The sequence below is a fragment of the Jaculus jaculus genome, chromosome 13, assembly GCF_020740685.1.
Source record: "Jaculus jaculus isolate mJacJac1 chromosome 13, mJacJac1.mat.Y.cur, whole genome shotgun sequence".
NCBI classification, from domain to species: Eukaryota; Metazoa; Chordata; class Mammalia; order Rodentia; family Dipodidae; genus Jaculus; species Jaculus jaculus.
In genome coordinates, this window is record NC_059114.1 from 42,371,742 (window position 1) to 42,396,502 (window position 24,761).

At 44.7% G+C, this 24,761-nt stretch overlaps 1 protein-coding gene across 2 annotated transcripts in view; it reads right to left on the reverse strand.

Moving 5' to 3' along the window:
• The window catches only part of Arhgap26 (Rho GTPase activating protein 26), a 481,437-nt gene that overhangs the window by 329,516 nt on the left and 127,160 nt on the right, over positions 1-24,761 (reverse strand). For both annotated transcript variants that reach the window (XM_045132425.1, XM_004664708.2), the window contains exons 2-5: positions 19,155-19,250; positions 15,494-15,555; positions 10,614-10,685; positions 5,508-5,609 (exon numbers count right to left, since the gene is read on the reverse strand). In XM_045132425.1, coding sequence (XP_044988360.1) covers positions 5,508-5,609; positions 10,614-10,685; positions 15,494-15,555; positions 19,155-19,250 — 332 coding nt within the window. The remainder of the gene's footprint in view (positions 1-5,507; positions 5,610-10,613; positions 10,686-15,493; positions 15,556-19,154; positions 19,251-24,761) is intronic.

Sequence of the window (24,761 nt, forward strand, 5' to 3'; positions counted from 1 at the left end):
AAATAAATAAAAATAAACAAAAAAAAATTTTTAAAGAAAACCAACTAATACAGAGAAGATTTTTACAAGAATATTGAGTAGCATGGTAAGAATAATGATAATGGTTGCTGTACACTAACTTTGTACCCAACAAGTTTACAGTATAAATAATTTGTTTATTTAATTCTCACTAATTTTTAAATTAAATTATTTAAGAGAGAGAGAGTCAGAGAGAGAATGGGTGCACCAGGATCTCTTGCCACTGCAAACACCAGGTGCACTTTGTTCAACTGGCATTACATAGGTACTAGGAAACTGAACCTAGGATGGCAGGCTTTGTAAACAACTGCTTTAATCACTAAGCCATTTCCATAGCCCACTAATTTTAATTATATAAACTCTATTCATTTTTCACCAATTTTAAATATGTTTCATTAACTTCCTATGAAGGAAATAATATCTGTCTCTCTGATTTGCAGGAGGAAAATGGGAGTCTGTTGGCAGTAACTGTACTAAGGTATGCAGCCAGTACAGGGCGGAGGTCTTAACAGATCTGATTCCAAGACCTGTGGCCATTCTTAAACCATAACATTCTACTACCTCCCCATATCTTGAGGTAGGCTTGGGCTCCATGGCAGACAGATTTTTAGGGCCAACCTCATCCTGTCTTTCCAAATGTGCAAAGCAAGGTTTTGAGGGCAAAGAACTTTAAAACAAGACATTTTCACATCTCAAATATGATGTGACATTTGCCCTGAAGAGGGATATACACAGCATACTCTAGCCCACACTTTTCCTACTGCAAAATTAGTGGCTATGAGTGGGTACAATTAAACTGGGAATCTTAAACCTAGGAGAGAAAAAAGTGAGTGTGCATGAGGCCATGCTGAAGAGTTGCCATCTCTCCCTGTGAACCTTTCCACACTGGCTGTGTGCTCTGGCCCCTGCAAAGTAGGTAGACCATCCCACCGAAAGCACATTCAATGACAAAACAGTAAAGTGAATGCACTTTCAATATAAATGAATATACTGCTAGCAGGAAAAAAATTACTGTGTTCCTTAGAAATGAATCAGAAACTGTTCTTGACACACCTGTGAAGGTTGCTATTGTCAACTTGATAGCATCTAGAATCACATAGGAGACGAACCTCTGGGCATGTGTGGAAGAGTGTTTCAAGACTGGGTTGAGCTGGAAGACCCACCCTACATGTGGACAGCATCTTCCCAGGGTGGGGGTGCTAAACTGAACAAAAAGGAGAAAGAAAGGGCTGAGGAGCTAGATGTCAGTACATTGCTAGTCTCATAAGCATGGAGACCAGAGTATGGAACCCCAGCACCCACATAAAAATGCCAGCCACGTCTGTTCATGCCTGTAATTCCTTGAGCTTGCTGGCCAGCCACCCTAGCCTAATCAGTGATCTCCAGGCCAATGACAGACTCTATCTCAAAAAGAGGTGGATGGTGTACCCGAGGATAATACCTGAGTTATCCTCTGGCCTCCATTCAGAAACATACATGTGTGAACTACAGTTCCCAGAAAGTACATGTATCTACTTTGAATATCCTACAAGACTAAAGAACTAATAGGACTTTCAATCTAAAGAAGTTACAATGTTATAGGCCCATAGCCAAATTATCTTGGGCTATCTCCTTTGATGGCCAACTAACATCTGCTTCTATGTCTGACCTGACACCCTGTGACCTAAGTATATCCTCCCCACCCCACCCCACCTCTGGCTTCCACCAACCTGGAAGACAAAAATGTTACTAGACAGCATCTCGGGCCTATAGCAGAGATTTCTCAGCTTACTATTGCCTGCCTACATAATGTTTCCACCAATGTATTTGAAAGGTCCCTTGGGTTAGTGACTTTCTTCTGTGCTTAACAAAAAAGAAACTTTATGAAATCGTGTGTTAGAACATGCATGGCATTTGGAGCAATCTGAATCTGTGTTCCCAGGCCATGGTATAGCTCATATTTGTCCCTAGAATAAACATTCACGTGCAAATGCATATATATATACACACCAAAAAAAAAAAAAAAAAAAAAAAACGAGAGAAAGCGAGCTGAGCACAAGTCTTCTCTCTGCTTCCTGGCTGGTCTCATGGTGACAAGCTGCTTCACGGTTCCTGTCACCATGACAGTGTGCACCTCATCAAGCCAGGAGGGACAAACCACACCTTTCCCTCTTTAAGTGGCTCTTGTCAGATATCTGATCACAGCAATAAGAAAAATAACTACTGCAGTTGCTCTTCCTACTCTGACGTTCCAAACCTCTTTTCAAACCGTAAATCTGTTGTTCATGCCTGAAAACCTCCTCCTCCCTAAATAAATAATACTTTTCTTTTTAACTTTGGGGCATAGTAAGAAATGATTTTATATTATGACCTAATAAATATACATATTAAATTAAGTACAATGTACTTTCATGTCTTTATTGACACCTACACTATGCTATTTCATGACCTAATAATTCTTATTTTCATTACACTCCCACAGCTAGAAAAACTACTCACTTCTCATTGTTGTGGGCTCCTCATAGAAGCATTTCTTTAGCACGGCGCCTTAAATAGACTACCCCAAGAAGCCTGCAGCTTATCTCCCAACTAATATCCTTATCACTGCATGAACTTTTGTTTACTGCTTTCTTTAGCTGTGTGCTATTTCCCATTAGCATATACATAGTCATGAGAGGGAGCCATCTCGTTTCTCCACCTTCATGTCCCGGTGTCTACAACAGTGCCTGGCACTAGTAAATGTTCAACACACACTTGGCTTGCAGAGTGCGTGAACTGATCTGCAGATGGCCCTTGTCAACCAGGGGCAGGGCCCTGCAGAGCTCTAGTACTAGGAAAAAATGGATAGTTCCACGCATTTAAAAAGGAAGTGCTAGAGAGATGGCTTAGCAGTTAAGGCACTTCCTGAGAAGCCTAAGAATGCATGTTCAAATCTCCAGGTCCCACATACCCAGATGCACAGTGGCAAAAGTGTGAAATATTGCAAATGCACACAGGAGCGCTCATATCTGGAGCTCATCCACAGTGGCTAAAAAGCCCTGGTGCGCCCGTTTTCTCTCTCCCCCTCCCCCCACCCCCCCGCTTCTCTCTCCCTCTCTCTCTCAGAAATAAAAAGAAAGGGAAGAGACAGCAGAATGGGGCATTTCTCCTGCATACCACTCTAGTCCAAATAATCTACACTACACTCAGCAGGCCACTTGCTATGGTTTAGATGTATTCCTCAAAGTTCATGGGTAGGAAATTTGTTCTCTCTCCTACATAAGAATACCAGCAGGTGGTACTGATACATATTAAGAGTACGGTAGCCAGCTTTCTTCTGATAGTCAGCCAGAGATTGACCCACGGAAACATGGGTGCCACCCTGCCTGCTCTGGCAGTACTAGAACTCTCGTCTGATTCAGTCTCATCCACAATGGCTGCAAGCACCCCACCCCAGCCATAGCAGCTGCTTCCGGTGTCTTTCTTAATTTTCCTAAGGCTTAGCATCTGTGGACTGGCCCTTCCTAGATGAGCCTCCTGGGTCCACCAACCAACCAGCCTGGCTGGGAAGAGAGAGAATTTCTTTTTGTTTGTTTGATTGCTTGTGTGCCCTCCTGCTTTGCTTTTCCTCTCTTAATTCTGCCCACAACAAATCTTATAATTCATAATTTCCCCAACCCTGTGTGGGCATTCTCAGTTCTTTACTAATGTGGTTAAAAGCCCAAGACTTCAGAGTAGCTAGCTGGCATGGGAGTCCTAATCTCACAAAGCTCTCTCCTACATCAGTATAGATCCTTTAAGAAAGGTAGCCAGTAGGGCTACAGTGATGGCTCAGCTGTTAAGGCACTTGCTTACAAAGACTTGTGACCTGGGTTCAATTCCCCAATACCCATGTCGAGCCTAATGCACAAAGTGGCACATGCATCTGGAGTTCATTTGCAGTGGCTAGAGGCCCTGGCACACCTCTCCCTCCCCTCCCTTGCAAATAATAAAAATAAACAAGAAAGGTAGCCAAGTTGAACATCATTGGAGGCACTGCCTCCATCAAAAATTAAGCAGAGCTCTAATTGTTTCTGTCAAGGAAAATGTTACAAAATATCAACACTGGCCCCTTTGGCATCTTGTCTTCCTCTGTGAACTCCCCTTCCCCATAGTGGCAATATAGCAAGAGAAAAGCTCATCAGAGTTAGAACTTTATAGTATCCTTAACTAACTAAAAACTAGATAACCCTTTTTCCTTATGAACTGCTCATCCTCAGGTCTTTTGTTGCACTCACAGAAATCTGACTGATATATCACTCAAAACAGTTTTCTTTTTTTAACCTGTTAAGCTAAATCTTATAGGTTGACCCTCCAAGCAAATCATTCTGTGTTACGTGCAAAAGCCATTCTCCAAGAATGTCCTTCTTCCATGAAGATGTATCTTGCATTTCACTTCCTACACAACACCCACATCCTGAGCAGAGTCCATGGAACAAATTTAGTCACTGAAGACCACACTGCTTTATTTAAATCAACCACTAGATGGCAGTGGCATACAACATTGTTGCTCAGTAATTGAGCTTAGGTATGGGCTCAAACAGAAAGGCATTCAGCCAGCTCACAGCTCGGCAATCATCAAATTATTATGGATAATCAAAATCAAAGGTCACAGATTTCATTAGAAGTATGCCAGGTGTTTAGTAATGTTCTTCAAGGTTCGCTTTTTTTTAATGTAAATAAAATCATCACTAAATAGGTGGAATGTCTTAAGCAAATTACTTGACCTGTGCAGAGACTAGAATTTTTACATGTAATTCCGGGAGCCTCCAACGGCTCATGGGCAATGTCCCTCCCTCTCTCTAGGCCTATGTGTAAGGCAACGGTGCTGAATAAGGATTGGCAGGCAGAGTTTCAAACTGCTTCTCGAGAAGAGCTAACAAGGGAGGCCAGGAGAAAGGGCTGACAGCCAGGTGCCAGAGTCACCCACCTACTGGCAAGTAGCTGAACATTTCTGAGAATCAAGCTCAGTCAAAGAATATTTTCTTGAAAACAGCACTCAAAATATATTGCAGTATTACAGTAAGACAATGCTTAAAAAAAAAAAACTGGAAAAGACTAAAACAGTAAGAATTAATATTAAGGATGACCAAAGCATTTCTGAAGCTGACGTAAATCACTGACATGAGACGGGAGGTCAGGCTACGGTAAGTAAGGGAACCACGCAGCATCAAGGACAAGGGCAAGAGAAGCAGAGGTACCTATCAGAGCAGGAAATAGAGTGCTAGCAATGATGCTGCCCACCCAGGAAGCAGATGACATAGTGTGGTCCTCTGCCACTGGCAAGTTCCAGAGCCACAAACGATGTGGGCTAAGAGAAGGGCACAAAGACAACTGGGTATGGACGAGGCATCAGGATCAAGCTCCTGTTGCCCATGTCTCTTCAAGCCCAAGATTCTCCCACAAGTGGCGGCTGGCACGCATCCACAGCACATGTCCACAGCGCCACATAAACACTTAACACTCTTTGTGATGGTTGTCAAGTTTCTTACCTCCTGAAGCTGAGCCTCCTTCTTTTTGGAAGATAAATTCAAGTGTTTTTCTAGGATGCTACAATACTTCTCTGTCTCTTTGTCATACTTCTTTTTAGCTTCCTGCCAACAAAGAGGAGAGGAAACAAAAAAGTAAAAAGTTTTAGGAAGAAAGAGGGTTTTTGCTCTTCATAGCTCCCCTTATTCTCAGCCCACGATGGCCACAGGAGTCCTTCTCATTGCATGATGCCCACTGAGGCAGGTGACCACCCACAACAGAGGTAGCAGAAGCACCCTTGCTGTGCAAGGATGACTTGTGATACTAAAGCATGAGGCAAACTTGGTGTAGCCTATGTGAGTCAAGGGGTAGAAATATGTAAATCAGCCGGGCGTGGTGGCACACACCTTTAATCCCAGCACTTGGGAAGCAGAGGTAAGAGAATCACTGTAAGTTTAAGGCCATCCTGAGAGTATATAGTGAATTCCAGGTCAGCCTGAGCTAGAGTAAGACCCTACCTTGGGGGGAAAAAAAAAAAAAAGGAGGGAGGGAGGGAGGGAAGGGAAAGAAAAGAAAAATGTAAATCAAAAAACTGGCATCTCGGAAATATTTTCCTCTCTGAGAAAATTTTATGAGCCTAAATTATTTCCTTAAAAATGAAAAATAAAGCCAGGTATAGTGGCTCATGCCTTTAATCTCAGCACTCCAGAGGTTGGAGTAAACGGATCACTGACTTCTAGTCTAGCCTGGACTAGAGTTAAGCTCCAGGTCAGTCTGATGAGCCTTTGCCTCAAAAAAAAAAAAAAAGGTAAAAAAGATAAAGAATTTTAATAATGCACATATCACCCTGTGTTCCCACCACCAAGTTCCTGAGTAACTGAGGTTCTATTTTTATCCCCCGTTTTACAGGTAAGGAAAATTAGATGGAAGCCAATTTGCAAAATGTGAGAGAGAGAGAAAGGGCTGGGATCTGAACCTAGGACTGTCCTGCCTTTACCAACTTAAGATCCAGTCAGTCTCGGACCTTCCATCCCTTCCCTACACACTCCAGTAGGGGACGCAGGCAAAAGCTTGAACAAGACTGGGTATAGTCCAACAAGCATGTTCAAGTTGACTAACTCAGTGCATCATTCCTGCTTTTGATTCACAGAACTGAAGGAGGTGTTTCTGTGTAACTCTGAGGCGTGTAAGAGCAAAAGGTGTTTCCAGGAAGATAACAAAGTTCAGCGACATTCCTTTATATACACTGAACAAATTCACAGTAGGCAGCACTATGCTAGACTACACTACAGACACTGGAAGTACAAGATGGCCACAGTCTCTACCCTCATGATGGAACATTCTGGCAGAAAGGAAAATGGCCTGAAACCAGTTATCAAATATGCAATTAGATTGTTAAAAGTATCACAGAGGAAATAAACAAGGCAGGTGCAGTGTGATACATGCTTTTAGCCCAGCATTGGGGAGGCTGAATAGGATAATCTTTGCAAATCCCAGGTGGGCCTGGGCTAGAGTGAAACCACACCTCAAAAGTAAAGTGCAGAGAGGGAAGGATGAACAGAAAGTACTCAGGAAAGGCCTCACTGGGAAGTTATATCAAGACCTTCAAAACACCTGAAGGGCAGACTATGGCCATCTAGAATAAGAGATTAGTTAAGCACCAATGTCCTAGGGTAGAACACACTCGCCAAGAAGCCCTGACCTGCTCTCCATTTATCTGATCAATAGCAAGATTCTGAGCTTCATACTGGGTAAGATAATCATGTACTCATTTAGCTAACATGACTATTTTTACAAACATGTTTTGCTACTCACAGTGGGGCTAAAGAGATGGCTCAGTGGCTAAAGGTGCTTACTTGCAAAGCCTGCTGGTTCAGCTTCAATTCCCCAGACACCCATATAAAACCAGACACAAAAAGTGGCTCTGGCATCTGGCCTTCCATTTGTAGTGGCAAGAGACCCTGCCATGCCCATACACATGCACACACAAGCATGTGCAAATAAATCAATAATATTTTTAAGACTGCTCACAAGCAAGAACAATGAAGGATACAGAAGAAATTGAAGAAAAAGCTTGAGGAACCATTACTTCCCATCAGAGGAAGGTCCAGGTAAGCATAAGCAAGGCTTTTCCTTTATCAAAACCAAACCCTCTGAGCTGGGCTCCTCCTCCCCTAATGCTGACATGTACCCACTCCTACCAGCCTGCTGGGCAACCTCACAGAGGACATTACTGCAGCCAGAGAAGCCGAGTCATAGGCACTCTATGACTTCCCAGCAAGTTGAGTCTGACAGGCAATACAGAGATGATATGTGGTGCTAATTGTAGTGGTGGTGGTGGTGGTGATAACAGTGACAGAGGTGATGTTGAAGGTGATAGTGAGGGGCTGACAAGGAGTATGTGTTAGTCAGTTCCACCTCCTCATCAAGTATACCATTTGGGGCTGGAGAGATGGGTCAGTGGCTAAAGGTGCTTACTTACAAAAGCTGAAAGCCTAGATTCTGTTTTCAGTACCTACCCAAAGCCGTCTGGAGTTTGTTTTCAGCAGCACAAGGCTCTGACACCCACACCACCCACACACTCTCTCTCCTTTCCCTCTCTCAAACCATTTTTTCCTACAAAAAGAACACCATTTGCTTTGCATGTTTCATGTTCCATGAAGGTAGCCCTCCCGAGCACACACAACTTGAAATGACTCATCCAATTACAACCTGTTGTCTAATGCCTTTCTCCCCAGCCACACCATGACCATGCCTGCTTGTTCTCCATCAACCCAAAGAACAGGACCTTGCGTATTTTGTTAATGAATGACCTGTGTATCTATTCAATAACCAACACATAAATGACTAAATGACACGGTTCTCGTGGTCAAATAACTATAGAATAGACACTGTATGAAGCACCTTACTCATTTCTTCACAGAAGCTTTGTGAGGTATAATTACTCTCATTTTAAACATCAGGAAGCAGGCATGTGGCTGGTTACTTGAAGTGGCTGAAATGAGATGTGGAGTCAAGCAACCTAGCTAGCCCACTCTAAACCACTACTCTCAAATGTCTATTCCACTTCACAGAGCCCAGGGCTACACTCCATCTGGGTCGCCCAACTCGGAAATATAGGCATGGTTATTTCAAGCCCCAGAAATGCAGTACCTGAACACCCTTACCAGCAAAAAACTGCCAGAATCCCCCTTCCTGGGACCTTCACATCCAGTCCTCTGCAACAAGTTGTTATAGCAACCAAGGCAGCACCCGAAGGACAGTCAGAGGGAAAAGCAATTTTAGCAGTGTTCAGAACAGTGAGCCACCATGCCACTATCAAAAGCAACTAAAGAGCCCGCACTGGCTCCTTCGTGTTCTTGAGGCTGTTCCCTGAATTGTCTTTAGAGGCTTGTTTTCCTTTAAATTAAACTCACACTGTGATATAAATGTATGGGTATGTAATCAAGATGGAGATATACTGCATTAAAAAAAAAAACCACAAATGACAAAGGAGGAAGGATGAGAAATTACCCAAGTGTCATGAAAATCACTTTCCTTGTTAATGATTTGGTGAATGAGGGACTAGAGCATGCATGAAGGGTAACACTTCTGTGACACATGTTCAAACTATAAGCAAAATGGTGTGCTCTGTCAGGATCACTGGTATTAAGCCCACAGGGAGAGAGAAAGACCCCTCTTAGATGTGCTTTCAATCTTCCCTAGTGACTATGGTAACCCCAAACCAATGCATGTGGGGTAGAAGCCACTGTGAGGTATTGTGCACTCAAAAGGAAAAGTAACCACTGGAAAGATAACTCAGTAAACTGCTACAGGCTGCCTCTGCCTCAGAGCCCCTCAGAATTTCTGGGAGCCTCTACCACATGAGCTCAGACACAGGGACTCCAGCCCCAGGTGCTGGAGACAAGCCTTCCTGGGCTACATCAGCAAGCACTGAGCTCGCTCACTGCACATTCTCAGACATGGCGAGGTTACTTCGGTCTGGGATTAAATGTTAGTAAAGAAGACTTCCTTCAAACTGTACATTCCTTCACCTCCAAAATAAAACCAACAAGCTCCCCTTCCTTTCTAAATGTAAACTAACATTAGCACAAACTCAGGGGAAAATCTTTCCTGTGGTCTTTCCTTCAATCTTTGGCCAACCATTCCTGTGAAAAACCATGACCAAATATTGCTTCTTTCAGTGATCACATCATGTCTAGAGAACAGCAGGAAGAGTCTAAGAGGAGAAAAGTGAAAGAAGGAGGGCAAGTGAGAAGGAAAAAGCTCACTTTGTTAAACTCAAGGACCTTTACAATTGTAAAATCCACTTCAAAAGCGTGATAGTGCCAGGGATAGCCTGCAGGTGGCGCAAGGGGCTGCAACAGAATTCATTCACAGTTCCAGGAAAATCCGTTCCAATGAAAATGTCTTCCTTGCAGGTGTCCTCTAACAATCCAGGTCAAATTACCTAGCTTTCCCAGTAATTTATCACAAGGATGGGGGCATCAGAGATAACATTTTTTAGAAAACTTTTCTTTTTACTTTATTTTTATTTATTTATTCATTTGAGACAGAGAAAGGGGCAGAGAGAGGAGAGAGAATGGGCATGCCAGGGCCTCCAGCCACTGCAAACGAACTCCAGAGTGCACCCCCTTGTGCATCCGGCTTACGTGGGTCCTGGGGAATCAAACCGAAGACCTTCAGCTTTGCAGGCAAACACCTTATCTGCTAAGCCGTCTCTCCAGCCCGAGAGACACCTTTAAAAAAAAAAAAAAAAAAAAAAATTCCCTTCGCCATCCTTCAGTGACAAATTAGAATCCCTCCAGGCCAGTAACAACAAATGATGACCTCTGAGGGAAGCAGGCCTGCAGAAGTGGGTTTGACCTTTATCAGGAGTAATATATTTTTCCTTAAATTATCTGTCCACAGATGACTTCCCATAAATCTCTGGCTATTTGGTGTCTCTTGAAACATTTAACAAGCTTACAAAAACAAGTCTATTTCCACACACAGCAAAATCGGGTGGAAGCTAAGTCCTGTGCCCACAGGGCCGATGTACAACTCTGCTGGAGTCAATCTTAGGCCTATCAGGTATGCATAATTCCACCACCAATATTTTCCTGGACAGACTTTGCAAAATTCCTTACCCTGGCAGCTCCAATCTGCTCCTTTCGAAACTTCTCCAAGGGAGTGATGAGCACCTCACTGGCATTCTCAATCTGATGAAGAAAAGCAGAGGGGACAAAGGACAAAAGCAGAATTAGGGAAGCATGTCAGTAATGCTCTTCCAGGCCTGAGGATAAAAGCTGAAGCAATACTACTTATGTGTCATTGTTTATCACATTAAAACCTACTCATGCATTCAAAACACAATATTCCTCAGTAATTTGGTATTTCCTTGTTTGTCTGTTTTGGGAGAAAAGGCCTCACTGTGTAGCCCAGGACAGCCTGGAATTTACACTCCTCTCAATTTTCTGGGTACTGGAATCACAGGGTACACCACCACACCCACATGCAATGATTAATATTCATCTTTAAAAGGGTGTTGTCCAAAACATAAGCAACAAACAGAAGGCATAGGAGCCTGGTGACAGAATACAGTCTGTGTCAAGATTCAGGTTTAAATGTTTATTCACCACGTCATAATTAAATACAGCAGTAGTTAAAAACCAAAATTTTGGGCCATCTGTTGACACAAAGATCTTTCAAGGCCTGAAGTATTGCCCTAAAGTACAGATGGGGACCACAACCTCTGTGCCTTCTGTCCACTGGCTGCATTTCACAGGGCTCAGCTTTCAACTCCCACACCCCAGCCCAATCACACCAATACACCATAATACCACCAAACTTATCCTCCCTCAGGCCTTTGCCACCGGATGGTCTTATGTGGATGACTCAATTGTAATTAAGGTTTAGCTTAAAAGTCAGCTCTATGAGGAGGCCTTCTTGATCATTACTGTAATCGCAAGAGGCCCCATGTTTCCTTCAGCACGTATACGCCAGGTGCTTTCACTACTACGTACATTTACACATACACAACTATGGAAAAACTCACTTATCCTCCTATCCCCAAAACACAGAAGAGTGCAGACACAAAGGAGCACTCAAACTCTTTGGAATGGCCAAATGAATGAATGAATGACTTCCTGACAGGCTGCCAAATGTATGACCATGGACAAAACACTTAACCTCTCTGGGGTGTAATTTCTTCATCTGCAAAATGAGGGGCTGAACTGTTCCAGCCCTAAGATTCCACTGTCTTTTCTAAGGCAGCACATAATTTCACTGCTCACTCTTTGCTCAACTAATTATTTCAGGAATCTCACTTCAGCAAAGCATTATTTTCCCTAAATCATAAGCATGTGTTTCACAATGAAACCAGCACAGTAAATGTCAGAAGCTTTAGATGGATGCAGAACTGACTGGACAATGTGAGGGGAAGGAAAAGGCAGGTCTCTACATTTATTCCTTTTTGTTAATTCTGAAAGCACTTATTTCTGCAGAGTGCATTTTTAATTGATTTTTTTAAATATTTTATTTATTATTTAATTGAAAGAGAGAAAGAATGGGCATGCAGGGCCTCTAGCCACTGCAATCAAACTCCAGACATGCACTACCTTGAACATATATGGCTTTATGTGGGTATTGGGGAATTGCACTCAGGTCCTTGGGCTTCACAGGCAAACACCTTAATCACTAACAAATCTCTCCAGCCCTGCAGAGTACATTTTAACACCACGGTGTTATGATGGTATTGAACTTGCATGCTTGTTATTGTTGTTTGGTGCTGCTGCTTGAGTTGATTTAAATCTTTTCTATAAATCAACTACAAGTTTCTGAAGTTCACAAAGGTGTGCCTGTACTCCTCAACCTCAGCTGCATCCTGGAACACCTAGAGAGCTTTTACAAATCCAAGGGTCCAGCCATACTCCAAACTAACAAACTCACAATCTCTTGACTTAGTCCCAGATATCAATGCTTCTGAAGACCCCAACTTATCCAAAGGGTATTCTTAACTGAGACTCCAGTCCTAAGGAGAAAACATGTGAGCACACTCAGTAGTTCCTATGGGAAGGAGAGTTTGCCTCAGTCCATTGGCTACCAGTTATCCACTTTGAAAAAACACTTGTGTTCTTAACTGTCACGACAGACCAGGACGAGGAGCAAGGTCAGGAGCAAGGGCGCTCTGCACTGATGGCAGGATTACAGAAGCCCATTCTCTGCCCTTGATGAACTCACACATGTACAATGATTACCAGGGCACCATGTGGCAAATGCATAATCAGAGGCATGAACTACGTATCCAGAAAATACAAAAGATGGCCAAGTCATGGAAGGCTCTCCAAAGAAAGGCAACTTTGCTGAGCTGAGCTGAGCTGAGCTGAGCTGATGATGAGCCATCCAGGGTGAGGCGTGTGAGAAGGGGCCTGATGGCCAGATACTCAAATCAGACAGCAGAAGCTCGATTCACTGACATTAATAATAAAATTGCTGAGACAAGCTGAAAAGTATAATCTAGTCATTGTTCTGCTACAGGCCACGGCAATCTGCAGGCTATTATTCATGGAGATTTTGCTCACCGTGCCCTCCACCCCCAATACTAACTCAGCCAAGAATCAAGCTCAGAAGAACTACTTCCCTTTCTGGGGCACTAGCACGTGCACAGACATTTAGGCTTTCCCTCCCCTCACCCACCACCAAATGCTGCCACCACACTCCAATACAAGTTTAAGCACTCGGCACTGGGAAGTCAGGAAAAATAGAGTCTCTCTGCAGAGGCAGAGGGCAGGAAGCTTCTCATGTCCTTGGAGTTTTTAAGGAATAACCACATGATCTGTTATGTGGTTATGCCAACTTGGGTTTGTATCTAGATGGTACCACTTCTTAAGCATGTATTTACAGACAAGGGATTTAACCCCTGTAAACCTCAGTTTCTTTATCTGAAAACTTGGGGCTGGAAGAAGCAACTTAAAGCAAGGAGAGTTTCTTTCTTTCAGCTTACAGTTTGAGAGGATATGGGCCATCATGGCAGGAAAATCTTGGTGGCAGAAAGGTAAAGCAGCTGGTCACATTTCACCTGCAGTCAGCCAACGAGGACAAGGGCCAGAGTTCTGGCCATTTTTCACATTTTTTTCAACCGGGGTCCACAGCCCATGGAATAGTGGTGCCCTCAGGTAGGGTCTTCCCACTTCAATCAACCTAACCTAGAAATTCCTCACAGACGTGACCAGAGGCTTGTCTCCTTGGTGATTCTAAATACTGTAAGTTACAATATTAACTGTCATGATGGAAACAGTACACAGAGCACTGCCCAGAGGCTTGTCTCCTTGGTGATTCTAGATCCTGTAAGATAACAATTTTAACCATCATGGTGGGCATAGCACAGATAGAAATTTAGTCATCATGAGAGCTAGACAGACATGTCAAACACGTGGCTACCAAATGTCTTAGTAACTTAGAGCTCACATTGCCAGCTACTGCTAGAGAAAATGCTCCAATTTTGGCATCTTCCTGGGGCTTCTACCTGAAGACAAGCTCTCCAGAGAAAAACCAGCATGCAGCCTGCTGCTGATCATGCTCCACACACCTGGGGGATTGGTGGGATGCAAAGGAATTCTTGTTCATGAATTGTGAACTGTATCTGAATGAATGCTACTTCAAAACCATCATTTGGGCTAGAGAGATGGCTCGGGGTTAAAAGTACTTCCTGTGCAAGCACAAGGCCTGAGGAGACCTGAGAGACTGTTGCAGGTCAATCTCCAGTACCACACAGGTCTGGAAGCCCCGTCCAATAGGAAAGCAGAGATGAGAGAATCACCAGGGCTTTAGAAAAAACAGCAAGCTCTGAAATTAGTAAGATTCCAGCTCAAGTAAGAACATGTGGAAGAGCAGTGGGACAGGGCACCCAACATTCTCCGCTGGCCACCACAAGCAAGCACATGGGGTATCATATGAGCACATACATGTGCACACAAAAAATACATCCCTCTCTCTCCCCCCCTCTCTCTTCCTCCCTACCCCCCCCCTCCCTCACGCACACACACACACCTCTTAAGGAGCAGGAAAGATGGCTTAGTGAATAAAGTACTTTCCATGGAAGTTAGGGTTCCCAGCACCCACGTAAATGGTAAATGAGCCTAGTAACCCACCTATAATCACAGTTTTCAGGGGTGAAGACAGAAGATCCCCAAGACAAGCTGGCTACCTAGACTAACCAAATCCACAAGTCTGGGTTCAAGTAACAGATGCTGCTTTAGTAAATAAAGCAGTGAGCAACTGAGGAAGACATGTGATGTTTGCCTCTGGCACACGTGCATGCATGCACACACACGCCTTTCTTAGAAACCTGGAAGGCAGCATTTGATGCCTGAATCTACACAGCATCTCTGAGAGGAGCTTCTACTGTCACTTTCGCTTGCCAAGTCCCGCTTCCTGGCTGCCAGGCCCGAGGCAGGAGCTTTAGGTTAAAGTGAGGCAGTGGCACTCACCCTCAAGGGCCCTTGGACAACTTTGACAAGGTAGAGAGAAGAGGAAACACAATGGGACACCTGCTTTCTTCTTCTACTAGATCCTTAAAGGTTACATCATTCATGACAGAGAGATTGCTCAGTGGCTATGGTGCGTGACAACTGAGGTTCCATTCCCTAGTACCCACGAAAAGCCAAATACAGCTCATGCCACTAGACCTCCTTGGCAGTGTCAAGAGACCCTGGTGTGCCCATACCCCCATCTCTTCCCTCCTTGCAAACATCAAACTTTTAAAATACAAGTTGTATTATTCAAAAGCTTTACTCTAAAGTTCTATACCTTCTGTATAGACCTACAGTGACTCATCAGGACAACAGTGCTCTTTCAAAGTCATATTCCGTCAACACTTACAAAAGGCTTCAAACTCTGCAAAGGCTCAGAGTCTCAAAGCACTCCAGAGACAATGTCTACTCTTGAACCTGGGTCTTGTGACAGCAAATCTCTTGATCCTTCAATGTGCACAGACTTCCTGGGACCAAAAGCATCCCAGGATACTCACCATCCGAATCCGCTCATCTTCGAGATTCCTGAGGACGGTGGCGAACTCCTGCAAAGACCTTGCTGCATGAGAGAAAGGAGCCATGAGTGAGGGCACAGGAATAAGTGTGTAGGAGCCTTTCTGGCTCCACTATTGTGGTGGTTTGATTCAGGTGTCCCCCATAAACTTAGGTGTTCTGATGCTAGGTTCCCAGCTGATGGATATTTGGGAATTAAGGCCTCCTGGAGGGAGTGTATTGTTGGGGGTGGGCTTATGGGCTTTATACCCAGTTTCCCCATGCCAGTGTTTGGCACACCCTCCTGTTGCTGTGGTCCACCTTCTGTTGGCCAGGGAGTGATGTCCACCCTCTGCTCATGCCATCGTTTTCCCCTGCTATCGTGAAGCTTCCCCTTGAGCCTGTAAGCCAAAATAAATCTCTTTTTCCCAGAAGCTACTCTTGGTTGGGTGATTTCTACCAGCCATGTGAACCTGACTGCAACAGTAAAGTGGTACCGAGGAGTGGGGTTGCTGATAGACACCTGACTATGTGGCTTCGGCCTTTTGGAGCTGATTTTCAAGAGGAATGTAGAAGGAGTTGAAACCTTGGCCTAAGAGATGCCTTGCAGTGCTGTAAGTACAGCTTGATGGTCTATCCTGGTCAGAGCTGAAGACCTGAAGGCAGTAAGAACTATGGACTGTGAGGTTTGGCTTATGAGGGTGAGAAAAGGCTTTGCCTGGACTGGGCTAGCAGTTTGTGTGAGAAGCTTGCTCTTGTGCTCATGTCCTGAGAAGTTGTGCAGGGTAGCTTTGTGTAGAAATGAACTGGTATGTGCAGAGGGATATGGCACAGGAAGAAAAATCTTTGGGTGAACTGTTGCCCATTCAGCTGCAACTGAGAGATTACAACCTTTGAGACTGGGCTAGCTGACCTGCGCTGGGGCAACAAGAAGAATGTAGACTCTTTTGAAAGGGCCTGAGTGCTTAAGGAGTGTCCTGTTCTTCAAAGTCTGCTTTATTCCCCCCTGGATTAACAAACTGGCACCTACCTGATATCGTGGAGTATAAAATGCTGGAAAAAGGGTCACTGAGTTTGCAACACGGTCTTGTGTTTTGGAAATGGCTATGGGCAGTGTGAAGCAGGTTTGCTGGTTGCCTACATAGAGACCCCATGGGGCCATGAGGATGAACCGTGGCTTGCAGTAGAGACCCAGTGGAGATGCCGGGACCATGAGATGGCTGCCGAGGAGCTGCCGGCCCCAATGAAGTTTCCTAGGACTGTGAGTAGCCTAGCTGGAGGAGCGGAATTGGAATGCCAGAGACTTGTTGCTAATTAGAATTATTGGACTTGAAAATTTGTCACTGGCTAGAGTTGCTGGACTTGAAGCTACAGAGTTTGATGTTTGCCCTGGTTGTTTTAAATCTTGTATTGGTTGCATGTTTCTTTGCTATGCCCAATGCCATGTATTGCAGTGTATTTTTTCTGTGCCATTATGGGTTTTTTGAGCTTATTTTTTGGTATTATGGCTCAGTTAAAAGATCTTGAACTATGAGGATGTATGAACATCACTGGGATTGATAAAACTATGGGGACTTGTAAAATGCAATGCATTCATCTCATTTTAAATCATGTATGATTATCAGTTTTGGGGGGCCAGGGGCGGAATGTGGTGGTTTGATTCAGGTGTCCCCCATAAACTTAGGTGTTGTGAATGCTAGCTCCCCAGCTGATGGATATTTGGGAATTAAGGCCTCCTGGAGGGAGTGTATTGTTGGGGATGGGCTTTATAGCCAGTTTCCCCATGCCAGTGTTTGGCACACTCTCCTGTTGCTGTGGTCCACCTTATGTTGGCCAGAGGGTAACGTCTACCCTCTGCTCATGCCACCGTTTTCCCCTGCTATCATGAAGCTTCCCCTCGAGCCTGTAAGCCAAAATAAATCTCTTTTTCCCAGAAGCTACTCTTGGTTGGGTGATTTCTACCAGCAATGTGAACCTGACGGCAACAACTATTAACTTATAGATTCATATTCTTTATATGTACAGATGCCTAAAAGTCAACTGCTTCCTGCAAATTCTCTTATCTTTTAATCAGGAGCCATTACAAACAGGATGACTCTGAGATGCAGGTTAATGGTACCTAGCACACCAAATAGGGGAGGATTTCTACAAGTAAAAGACTTGCCTGTTCATGAGAATTCCTAGGGCTGGTGAGGTGCTGGCAGGCTCCCAAGCTGAGGCTGGAAGGGGCAGAGTTCTGCTAAGGAGTTAAAGGATTTCCTGTCCAGAATTTAACCTCCCCAAACCTTTGTCATGGGGTTGCGTCAGAGGCCAACCTTTTCTTTGGCACCAAAATTAAACAAATAGTGCTTCTGGCATCAGAAGCCACGTCTCTGGCATCTCCTTGGGTTCCTCCTCCCTAAATCCTGAAGCTATTCGTTAATAGAATACAGCCTGCAGCATGACTGTCAGATGCAGCCACAGTCTTTGCCAGACTCTTTCATGAAGGCAATAGACACTGAGTGCAGCAGCCCCTAGGACACTCAGGGCACTTGCAGCAGTGCTGGAAAAGGCATCTCATCTATTCGTGAGTTACAACAAGGATATCTTTTCACTGCTTTCAGCTGCTACCTGGTGTTCTGCTTGCCAACAGAGACTTGATAAACATCTAATGGAATAATTAATAAACGTAGTTTCTGCAGGTCATTTTCTTTTCTTCAGTTCTAGGGAATGAACCCAGAGCCTCACACATGTTAAGTACATGACCTACCACTGGATTACACCTCCTAGCCCCAATTTTGTCAGTTCTTCCTCCTTTCAAAGTGTCCAACGAAATGCCCAGTGTAAGAAGAAGAAAGTGCAAAACTGAGATACTGGCAATAATGGTAATGCCAGGTGTCCTCACCTTACCTGCCCTCTGTGCTAGGGCTGCCTATGCAAGAGAGCAGGTGACAGTGAAGAATGAGGCAGCATAGTATGGCTATACACAGGAATCCATCCCAGCCTGCAGCCGCCGCCGCCTCCTCCTCCTCCTCCTCCTCCTCCTCCTCCTCCTCCTCCTTCCTCCCTCCCTCCCCCTCCTCTCCCTCTCTCTCAAGAACAAAAGGAGAGGTGGCTGCCCATAGAGCTCTGCTTCTTCTCTGAAGGCAGTGGTGGTTACACAGCTTCCACCAACTGTTGCCAGGAAAGAGTGCAGTTCATTAGATCAAATTTAATAAGTTTTCAAAGCTGGGAAACTAGACCTTTGATAAATTCAAATCATATGGTAATTCAGCATTTTAAAAATGTGAACCAAACAAAACATGGCCACAATTTCTGATCTCAACGCCTAAGCTCTCACTGTGAAATCTGAATCTAACTCTCCCTTCATTTGTCTGCATTTACTTTTGCTCTTAGTACTGTTGGGAGAAAGATAATGCAAAACCAGCCAGAAGGAAAATACTAAAGGAAGGTAGAGAGGAGCGCCTCTCAATAAAACGTGCAGCTTCCTTCTGCCACTGCAGGGTGAGTAGCAAGATGTGGGGAGAAGCCCAGGACCCCTGGCCCTCACATTGGTGCCCCTTTACTACCATTGCTACCAGCGTCCTTAACCTGATAGGCCTCCTTGCCCAGGACGAGGCTCAGTAGGACAATGAAAGCCATGACAACCAGGCAAACGCTTTTATCTTCAACATGTGTGTGACTTACCTATACACATCTCATCATCTGTTTCTGCATCTCCTATGCACTGGAATTTAAACTCATTCAAGGAATCTGCAAACTTGCGCTTCGCTGAAGACAAATCTAGCATGGAAAAGAGGAAAGAACAGAATTTACTAAAATTAAACTGTCTTTCCACGTTGCTTCCCTTTTTAGTGCTTCTATGAACACAGCAGCCAGCTTTGTTCCCAGGACCATCTAAAAGCACTAATGAATAAAAACTCAACATGATACACAATTGTTTATACATGAAGCATTACCTGACTATCGAAGGTAACACTCTTACTGGATTGCTTTAATAATTCGTATTTTATGAGACAGTGGATGCAGCTCAGTGATAAAGCACTTACCTAGCATGCCCAAGACCCTGTGCTCAATCTCCAGTACCACAAGAAGAAAATATTATAAATTTAATCACATATCTCATTCCTCTAGCCAGAATGAGTCCCATCACCTCCATGTGACATGTGTGGGAATCCACTCACATCAGGAGGTTCGAGAAGAAACCTATACCAGAGTCAACACAGTCCCCACACACTACAGGTTCATTCAGCCACACCCTCTATGTGGCCAAAGCAGCTGCCCCTGTGTCTGATGCCACAATGTATTCCCTAAGTTCAAAAGGGAGAGCAGGAAGGAAAGGCTTGGACTGTCCCCTTTCCCTCTTCCAACTGAAGTGCAGATAGGGCCAACATACCAGACCTTCTCAATCCCATTTTCCACACGAGATCAGTGCCCAGCCTGCCTAACAAATTCCCACCCCAGCCATTCCCTGGGTGGCCACATTCACCACCTCCAGAACAAAGCACTGACCGTTTTGTACTAGGCTTAAAGAAAGGAAGAAAGAAAACACTCCACACATGGTATCTATAATGAAAACTCTCTGGGGCCCTTGTCAAATTTAAAAATGAAACTTTCCTTTAAGATGGTAATAAAAGCCAATGATCCTTCCTGAGCCCTCAGCTTCTGTGCAGGGTATGGAATCACCGAGGTACCTTTAAGTGACCTGACAGATGAGGCTGTTCAGTACAGCATGCTTAACTCAATTCCACGTGCAGCCTTCCTGCAGATTAAGCTAATCATTCAAATTACCCTCATCCAGGCTTCCCTAGTTGAAGGGGAAATGGAATTATGCTCAAACTCCCAGCGGAGGGAATTGGATACATGACTGGTAACAAGGCCTGGCTTTAATAAGATTGGGGGGTAGAGGGGTATCTGGCTTTCCAGATCAACATAACTAGCTAAGGAAATGCATCTCTGATTGTCAGCACTTCTCTTTAGCTCCCATTTTGCCCCTTATGATTAAGGATTGTGTTTTACAACTTTTGATTGTGTTTGGTTTGTCTCCCTCCTGGAACGAGCAGGTGAGCAATGCTTGGTGAGTGCTGGATAAATGTTGGGGGGCATGGTTCACAAATACAGCCCCCAGTTTTCATTCCAAGCCATGGCTGCTTGTGAAGGGCCAGGCTCAGGCCATGCTGCTGTGCTCAGTTCCAGGGCTCAGGCTACTCAACAGATCTTAGACAACCATCCCACTGGTTCAGATAGCATGAGGACCAAGTAAAGCACTCAGCTCTACATCCCAAAAGGAGGCACTTGGGGTAGAAAGGAACACAGAAGCCAACTTCAAATCCCTATATAATTCAGTCACTTTTATGGAAAGGGTCCTTGACAAAATGTCAAAAAGATGCTGATGGGGAACCAGGCTTCTCTCAGCACTGGCCTGCTGGCAGAAGGTATCCCTCAGAACACAGCCTAGCCTGTAAATCAGAATTCTCTGGGGAGAAAGGAAAGTGAAGTCCACAGGCAGACAAGAAGGGGAAGAGTGGTATTTCAGAACAACAGAGAAGGACCTCCAGGAGCCTCGAAATACAAGAATATTAAAGGTGGTTGCGGCTGCACATGGACTAATTCTAGTACCAATGTTGTCTCAACTGGACCTCACAAAGCAAGCCCTGAACAGAGTATAAACAGGGTAACTGTGCTTTCCACCTGACAGTCCTCCTGTGCCTCCCCACTGAGCAAGAAAGTCATGTTTGACAATCATCTCAACAAAGTGAAAACCGGGTGAAATGCAAGCCAGTTTGGGAAAGCTTCCAGCGTGCACCTGAGAAGCTGTGCTGGGAGCGGCTGCCAACAAGGATGAAGGAAGACTCACAGAGTACAACGGGCCTCTATGGGCCCTTTCACAGAAACACTTCACCGAAGCAAGGCCTTGGCAGCATACAAGCAGAGGGTAACCTGATTTCACTGTCTGGTGGCCCACAGCATGTCCTACCCCAGCAAAGACAAGAGAGGCAATGGGAGTCCCGGGAAGCTGAGAAAGAAAAGCCTGGACCTGGTGGAAAATGAGGTACTGAGCTGTGGTTTAGGGTTCTGGACCAGTGAGGACAGCTGAGCACAGGGATAGTTCCAATGACAGGAACGTGGGAAGCTTACCTAGGACCAAGCAGAGAAGCCTTTCAGGGCAGCTACAGTAAGCACCTGTTATTTTGCTTGCTCACTACAGGATACTATCTCCAGCTTTTGTAGAGGACTACCCTTTTCTCCCTGCATTCTATGAGGTATTTGTAAGAGTGGCCAAGCCCAAACTCTTTCCCCCACTCTAACCCCCTCTAGATCCTGGGTTCAAGTTTCAGCTCTACCATTTATCAGCTACATACCTGACCCAAGGTTAGTCACAAGGTCTCAGTCACCTGACAGGAGCCTCACAGGAGAGGGAGAGACACACTGTATGAACACTCAGAACATCAGAAGGTCTAGTTCCAAGTAAGGTCGCTCAATTCTTTCATAATATGTGAATCCTCCCAAAGTGGGACCCAGGGAAAGTAAACAGGACTCTGTGTAGGGAGCTCAGGGGAACGAAAGGCTGACACGAGGGCCCACAGCCACCAAGAAGGCAATGTGCCCCATCAGCCCTCTGCACTGAAATTCCTGGAGTTTGCGCAAACACCAGACCGCCTCATTAGGAGACCTACTACCTTCATTACGGTAACCATTCTGTATTATTTGAGGCAATGAAAAAAGAATCACTGGTCCTAGTCTATTTCAATCCAGAAGAATTAGAGATGCCCCGTGTAAATTATCACCTCAGGCATGCAGCTCCCCAGAGATGTATTTCTGGCGCTCTAATGCCAAAAGGCACAGTACTCAAACACCAGCATTACAGAAAGAGGGGAGAAGGAAAGGCTGGCAGTCAGTGTGGATGCATGCCAAGCATCCTGGCCTCTGCTCATAAAACCTCACTACTGTTCAGGTAGTGTAAGAAACAGCAAGGAGTCAGGCAGCACCGATAATATTTACTTTGCAGAGTTGCTGTTGCTGGAAGGAAAGAATGCCGGCCAAAGCAGAGGCAAGCGGCACCGCCCGCCCGTGTCTGGAGGATGCACACCTGTGAAGAGATCATGAGGGTAAGCATATGGAAGGGCTTCAAGCCTGCACCCTGAGAGCCTGTTTCAAAGGCTTTCTGCCCCATGGAAGGCCAGAATAAAGTGCCCTTACCCTTCTGGAAACACCATGTTTTGCCTCAGCAAATTCTTGTGTGCAGGAGAATCTAAATGTAAGCCCTATTTACTGAAAACAGAAGGTATGCCATCATTTAAAAAAAACTAGAAAGTCACCTTAATTTTGCACAAGCTTTATCAGTGATGTGCCAATCAGTTCTCTTTTCTCCTTTGGCAAAACCACCTTACTGTACATACATGTATGCACCCACATAATAAAAAAAATTCAAGGTAACCTTGTAATTATATTTCATTTTGGTGAACCTATTACATGTTTGTGTCCCAAATTGCTACCCTTAGAAATTTCCACTAGTCACATCTTACCCTCTAGACTCTCAAAGTGATTACAGTTACTAAAGGCCAACTACTGAGGTAATAACGTGCATACAGGATTGTCTGCCTAGATACAAAAAGTAGAACAGGGAAGTCCTTGGGCCTTGCTAAAGCCCTCCTCCTCTAAATGCCAACTACAGTAACTCTCTGGGCCTCATGCCTTATACTTGCATGACTATGAAACTGTTCTTTGGTGGAGCTTTGTGTCACAACACAGAGTGACTTGGCCCCATGGATGGTGACTCCCAAACTTGCTATGTTAGCTTGCATGGGCATAGCAACACAAGCCAGCTTCCAGTCACCAGAGGGGACCACAGCAAGAACTCAGACAGACGTGGGTCTCAAATGACTACAATTTATTCCTCATCTCAATTTGCAGGGAAAGTTCTTAACAGTTAAAACCAATTCTCTTCTCACTGTTGCAGTCAGGTTCACATTGCTGGTAGAAATCACCCAACTAAGAGCAGCTTGTGAGAATGAGAGGTTTATTTTGGCTTACAGGCTCAAGGGGAAGCTCCACGATGACAGGGTAAAATGATGGCATAAGCGGAGGGTAGACGTTACCCTCTGGCCAACATAAGGTGGACTATAGCAACAGGAAAGTGTGCCAGACACTGGCAAGGGAAAACTGGCTATAATACCCATAAGCCCGCCCCCAACAATACACTTCCTCCAGGAGGTGTTAATTTCCAAATCTTTATCAGCTGGGAACCTAGCATTCACAACACCTAAGTTTATGGGGGACACCTGAATCAAACCACCACATTCTGTCCCTGGCCCCCATAAACTGATATCCATTCACAATATAAAATACAATGCATTCAGTCCAACTTTGAAAGTCCCCATAATCAATTCCAATGATGTCCATACATCCACATAGTCCAATATCTTTTAACTGAGCCATAATACAAAAAAAAAAAAAAAAATCCCCGCAAGCCCATAATGACACAGAAGGTAGGGTGCCAATTTGTTAATCCAGCGGGGGAATAAAGCAGACTTTGAAGAACAGGATGCTCCTTAAGTACTCAGGCCCCTCCAAAAGAGTCTACCTTCTTTCTGTCCCCCAGTGCAGGTCAGCTAGCCCAGTTTCAAAGGTTGTAATCTCTCAATTGCAGCTGAATGGGCCACAGTTCACCCAAAGATTTTTCTTTCTGTGCCATACCCCTCTGCTCACACCACTTCATTTCTACGCAAAGCAACCCTGCACAACTTCTCAGGACACAGGCATAACAGGAAGCTGCTCACACAAACTGCTGGCCCAGTCCAAGCAAAGCGCTTTCCCACCTTCATCGGCCAAACCTCATGGTCCATAGTTCTTACTGTATTCAGGTCTTGCAGCTCAGACCAGAATAGTCCATCAAGCTGTATTTACAGCACTGCAAGGCATCTCTTAGGCCAAGGTTTCAAATCCTTCCACATTCCTCTTGAAAATCAGCTCCAAAAGGCCAAAACCACACAGTCTGATGTCTAGCAGCAATCCCACTACTCGCTACCACTTTACTGTTGCAGTCATGTTTGCATTGCTGATAGAAATCACCCAACCAAGAGCAGCTTGTAGGGGGGAAAAGTGTTTACTTTGTCTTACAGGCTCGAGGGGAAGCTCCACAATGGCAGGGGAAAACTATGACATAGCAGAGGGTGGACATCACCCTCCAACCAACATAAGGTGGACAACAAGAACAGGAAAGTGTGCCAGACACTGGCAAGGGGAAACTGGCTATAACACCTATAAGCCCACCTCCAACAATACCCTGTCTCC